At 39.3% G+C, this 5,408-nt stretch overlaps 1 protein-coding gene across 1 annotated transcript in view; it reads right to left on the bottom strand.

Annotated features, from left to right (window-relative positions):
• cip2a (cellular inhibitor of PP2A) overlaps nt 1-3,940 on the bottom strand; it is a 21,868-nt gene extending 17,928 nt beyond the window's left edge. The window contains exons 1-3 of the mRNA XM_039790460.1: nt 3,821-3,940; nt 3,466-3,568; nt 3,104-3,251 (exon numbers count right to left, since the gene is read on the bottom strand). Of these exons, the coding sequence (XP_039646394.1) occupies nt 3,104-3,251; nt 3,466-3,567 (250 nt within the window). The 5' untranslated portion in view covers nt 3,568; nt 3,821-3,940. The remainder of the gene's footprint in view (nt 1-3,103; nt 3,252-3,465; nt 3,569-3,820) is intronic.
• Nucleotides 3,941-5,408: the final 1,468 nt, after the last annotated feature.

Below are 5,408 nucleotides of genomic sequence, written 5' to 3' on the forward strand. Positions count from 1 at the left end.
CCCTTGCACCACACAAAAAATAAAAACAAACAAGAAAAACAAGGAACGACATACTGTATGTCCAGGCAAGGACAAGAAACAGGCTCAGCGAGCAATATGCTCTCATTTAAAATAGTATCTACTAACATACTAAAAAAAAAATATATTATTTGCGTATGTATTTAAATATAAAATATCCATAAAATATAAAAGATAAAAAATATGTCTGTAGTTATTATAAAAGTTTGGCACAGGTGGGGAGAAAGACAAAAGATTTGGTTTCAGAAAGAGCTAGCAGTTCAGTTTTCTGCCTTAGGAATCACACCTTCACTGGCCTGTTATTAAATTAATGAAGCATAGCAGTGATCTTTCTAGAGAGCCATTATACTAGGAGAATAAGAAAACGTGTTAACATAATTCAAGCTAAAACCCACAACTCTAATTTCCATTTAGTGACACTGTATGCATTTGTATTTCATCAATTCTATTCTCATGTAGTATTATGTTTTAAAAACATCATAGACATACCTGTTGTGAATCAGTTACATTCAATTCTGTGAAAACTCAGAACAAAGCCTTGATCATCGGTTTTAATTTGTATCATAAATTGTTACACCGTTTTCTATTCTGAAGATCTATCTGTGTGAACCAACCTTGAATCAATCCTCTTTCCTCTACAGTCTCTTTCTTATCTATCTACTCTCACGTCATCTAAGTGAATGAAGTGACTCTTCTGATAGCCTTGTGTGTCTCAGTAAACCTTTAGAGTATTGTGAACTGAACCCTGCGACGTGTCACTTTGCTCTCCGAGTGCTCATAACTGCTTTCAGAATTGACTCACAGAGGTCAAGCGAGTAGATCAGGGGTCTTCAAAGTTTTTTTAAGCCAAGGACCCCTTAAGTGAAAGAGAGATGGAGCAGGGACCCCCTACTACGTATACTGTATAAAATGAAGTTACATATTAAATTGGGCCTACAGTAACGTGTAGGGTGGCCTAAAGCCTTTACACATACCTTTTTTGCATAGAATACTAAGATGTTAAAATAGCCTAATAATTGTTGGCATGATTTTATAAATCATCTTTTAATGTTAAATATGCACGTGACACATTGAATCCTTAGGAATAACTGTATCTGTGGATCTTAGTGGCTACCTTATCTATAGGCCAGTTAAAGGGAAACTTCACCGATTTAGCATTAAGCTTTGTATCAGTAGAAACCTGGTAGTATTTTTGAATGACCGTGCTTTCCTCCCTGATGTCCCCCTGAGAGGGGAGATCTCTGTATTGTGGGTCTGGAAAAAAGCCTCAGATGACGCAAAATGACGATTTTTGCGTCATCTGAGGCTTTTTTGCCCAGAGGCAAAAGACTACAGCCTGTATTAGGAGCCACTTTCGCAAACCCGATAGGGGGGTTGGACTGTCGGCTTTTTCCGGAGATTGCCGAGGAAAAGACGAGTGTCAGCCATCTTGAATCCTCGCTTAGCTTCTCAGCAGGAGCTGAAACTGTTCATCCCGACGGAAATTTTAGAACAACAATTATGTGCATTCAAACTACCACACACGTGTACCAACGGGATACATTTGGTACACATCGGAGAATATGCAGGCCACTTTATAAGAGACGCAATACTCCACACACACTACGCGATCTTCGCCTGCACGGAGACCAGCGATGTTGCTCGATGCCTCTGGCCAGTAAACGGACCTCATCAGCGGGGAGCGTTGAACGAGTGTGCCGGTGGAAAGCTAACGCTAGCCGGCCACCTGTTCCACCAATCATGCTTGCAAGTGTCCGCTCATTAAACAAACTGGACTACATCCAACTTCAACGAAACTCCCAACGTGAGTTCAGAGACTGCTGTGCTGTGTTTTTGTTGTTGTGGAAATATTGCTGTGGACAATCCAGCCTGCTGTCACCGGGTAAGACTACTAGTGGAGGTGGGCTGTGTTACCCCGGACCGCCTGTTGCAGAAATGGGGCGATATGTAACCAACTAACTGCTAGTGGAGTTTGTGACTGTAAAATGCCGACCATTCTAGCTACATCCCACACAAATGTACGCTGTGTTTATACTCGATGTTTATACCACAGCCCACCAAGAGCTAATGCTAGTAGCTATGTGTTAGCCTTCTTTTATTACATGGCTTGGTTGAATTCTAATGTAGAATGCGGTCTGTTATTTCTTGATAACAGACCGCTGCTAAGGATAACACACCGTTGCCATGCATAGCAGAGCGTTGCCATGGACACAGTTCTGTTCACTCTGGAGCTTTCAATCAATCCGCTGAAAGAAGTCCGGATAATGGATCAGCTGTGGCCAAAAAAAAGCATGTTTTAAATGTGTAACACCACTTGAGCCACGGTGAAACGTTTTTTCGTGTATATGGTTGAAATGACAATAAAACACACTTGTTGAGTTGATCGCCTCACTGTCTGTCTGTAAAGGGTAGGCGTGGCTTGGGAGTAGACGCTAAAGCAGCGAAGCAAGTGCATTCCGGGATTTGGTGTCTTTCATCCACATGAGCCAAAAACACATTTTCTGGCTTTTCTCGGCCTAGAAGCCACCAATTTCTAAAAGAATTTCACATTTCTACTACATAAGTGACCCAATTTAAAGATATATTCATCTTTCCAATGGTGAAATATTCCTTTAACCTATTATCATTGGGGATTTTCTATTTGCTAATATTATGTTGGATTCATTTTAGGACTTTTACATTTTTGAAAAAAACTTAACAAATTGGAGACCCCTCCCTGCACTGACTCTGAGGCCCCACTAGGGGTCCCAGACCCGCAGTTTAAGATCTCTTCAGTAGATGATAGGATACGAACCACAAAACAATCGTGATCAGATTGTTTCATAACAATACCCTCAAAGCACAGTGAAGATGCAATGCTTTTGATGGACCAGCTGATTTGATGGTTTTACTAGCAGCAGTGAGATGTGTGAGATCGTACTGTTGTGCATCTGAAACTTATATTCTGTGTCCGGAACATTTCCCAAAAGCTTACTAAGTGATATGCTATCAAATTGCCAAGACATAAAGTTGCCCCTGGCTCTGAGAGAGAGAGATAGGCTGGTTATGTGCACAAATTGTGTTGTGTGAAATATGTATCATGTACCCAGTTTTGCCAGCAGGGAGATGATGGAGCTCGTCAGGGTCTGGCTGGTGTTTGGGTTTCCAGCCAGCTCCACCAGCCCACCCACACACTCCCGGGGCAGAACCTGGCCTGAGGACAGCAGCTGGTCACATTTAAGGCCCGAGACCTCCTGCAAACACACACAACAAGAACCACAACATTGTATGTACATTTATCCGAAAAAGGTGGAAAATACTTTACACAGGGATAACGTGCAAACATTCAACAAACATTCAGTAAAGCTACAACATCCAGCTTCATCTCCCCACCACTACCTGTGCCCTTGGTATGGTTGTAGTGCTGTAATGTACGTTAACGTAATGTCTGTCATGAAGGGACCTTACCTCCACTTGTTTCTGTAGCTGCGCTGCGTTTTGCGCTGTCCTGCCGTCTCTGTACTGCTGGACAGCCAGCAACAGAGACTTCAAAGACGTAGCCATGTCCATCCTGTAGAGCAAAACTATTCTGGTGAGACAACACATTAGCTCGAAAAATCTATTCTTTCAAACTGACGTTTTCGCCGTCCATCTTGAACCTTTAAGATGCTAACGCTAGCTAACAACAAGCCTACTTTACAGTTTCGTAACGACAGCAACTTAATTAATTTAAAAGTGGCTTAACATTTTTGACCAGTGCTTATATATTTCAATCGATGACATATGTAAATATGGGTGTGCTTGTTTGCGTGTAGCAGACTACCTGCGAAGCGTTTTCTTCCCCAAGAAACATCAACAAAACACAGCTAGCTTCCTCCTCCCGCTTCGAGCTTTGAACTGGACCGGACCATGGGCGAGAAAGGGGGGGAATGCCTGGTTAAATCTACATCGATAAAGCTTATATATTGATTCGTGAATAATATAAACCAATACATTATATCACTAAATTGATGCTTTTAAATGAAACAACATTAATACACGTCTGATGTAAGTCTTTTTCTTATACATTAAGCGAACTAAAAAATGCATTACTCCCTTTCGAATGTCTTGGGCGAGGCCACGCGAGAGTCACGTAACGTAAGGGGGCGGAGCAGGAACAAGCCGTTGCAGATACAATAAAATAAAGTAAAATTAAATTAAAAATAATTAAATACAATATCAAAAATATATAAATTAGAAACTTTTAGGAAAATATAATAATATAAAAGGCTTTTAATGATTTCATTATCAGTTTGATTTATATATTCCGGTAACATGATTAAATCAAGTAAGATCAGTCCGAATTTAAGATAAAAGTTGTATCCCATATGTCTGATTTGCAAAGTAAAAAAAAATGATTTGCAAAGTTGTATCCCTTATTGGTGAATTTTTTTTTTAGGCTTAATTTAGGCTTAATTTGCTTGATCACAGAATAATGCAATACAATACAAGAGCCACGCATTTAAAAGTTTTATAGACTATTCAGTTTTATTTCTAATGTTTTATTTTGTCCATTCTATTTCAAAACATGAAGCAAGCTAAATATTAGATGCAGTCCAACAGAACAACACCAGAAGTTATGGTCTCGAAAGTTAAATCAGTCAGTTTGACTAAAAAATGTAACATTATAAATTTCACAAGAATACATTTATTGTAGGGCTGTTGTTTACTTGTGTTGGATTAGTTACATTTTGTAACTGGTGGTAACTATCTGGGATACAAATTGCATGAGTTAGAGGCAAACAAATACCACATTTCAAGAAAATGTACTGGTCAGTTTTCTGTCTGTTGAAACATAAACAAAACATGAACAAACACTTTTGTTAAGGTTGCCTAAAATGCGTTTGTGAAAGAATTGTGACCAAGATATTTACTTAGTGGGACTTTTCACAATTTTCTCTGGAGGAAAAACTAATTAGTAAAGCCACAATTTCCCTTAAACATACTGTATATTAGGTTTATTACAGCAGCAAAAAGAACCATAACTAGAAGTTAATAAGCCTGATTCTCCTAAATAGCATCAATGGTTTGATGCCGTACAAGATTGACTTAGGTGTTAGGTTTGAGGAAAGATTTGTACGCAAAGAGATGGCAGAAGTGGACACTTTACTTAGACTAAACATGGACAAGGACAAGGACCCTGGCTCACAGCTTGTACTCATTTGAGGATAAGACAGCTACTTGTAATGTGCATATTTCATTTTTCATTTGTTTTCTAACAGGCTTTGTTTTTCTTTTCTATTATGATTTGATTTACACTTGTAAATTTACATGACCGTGTACAGTTGTGACATACTACAGTCGGCCCGTACAACTCCAACAAAATGTAACGTATCAACGACCACATGCATGTATTATCAAATAAACGTGTC

This window comes from Perca fluviatilis, chromosome 22 (genome assembly GCF_010015445.1).
Source record: "Perca fluviatilis chromosome 22, GENO_Pfluv_1.0, whole genome shotgun sequence".
NCBI classification, from domain to species: Eukaryota; Metazoa; Chordata; class Actinopteri; order Perciformes; family Percidae; genus Perca; species Perca fluviatilis.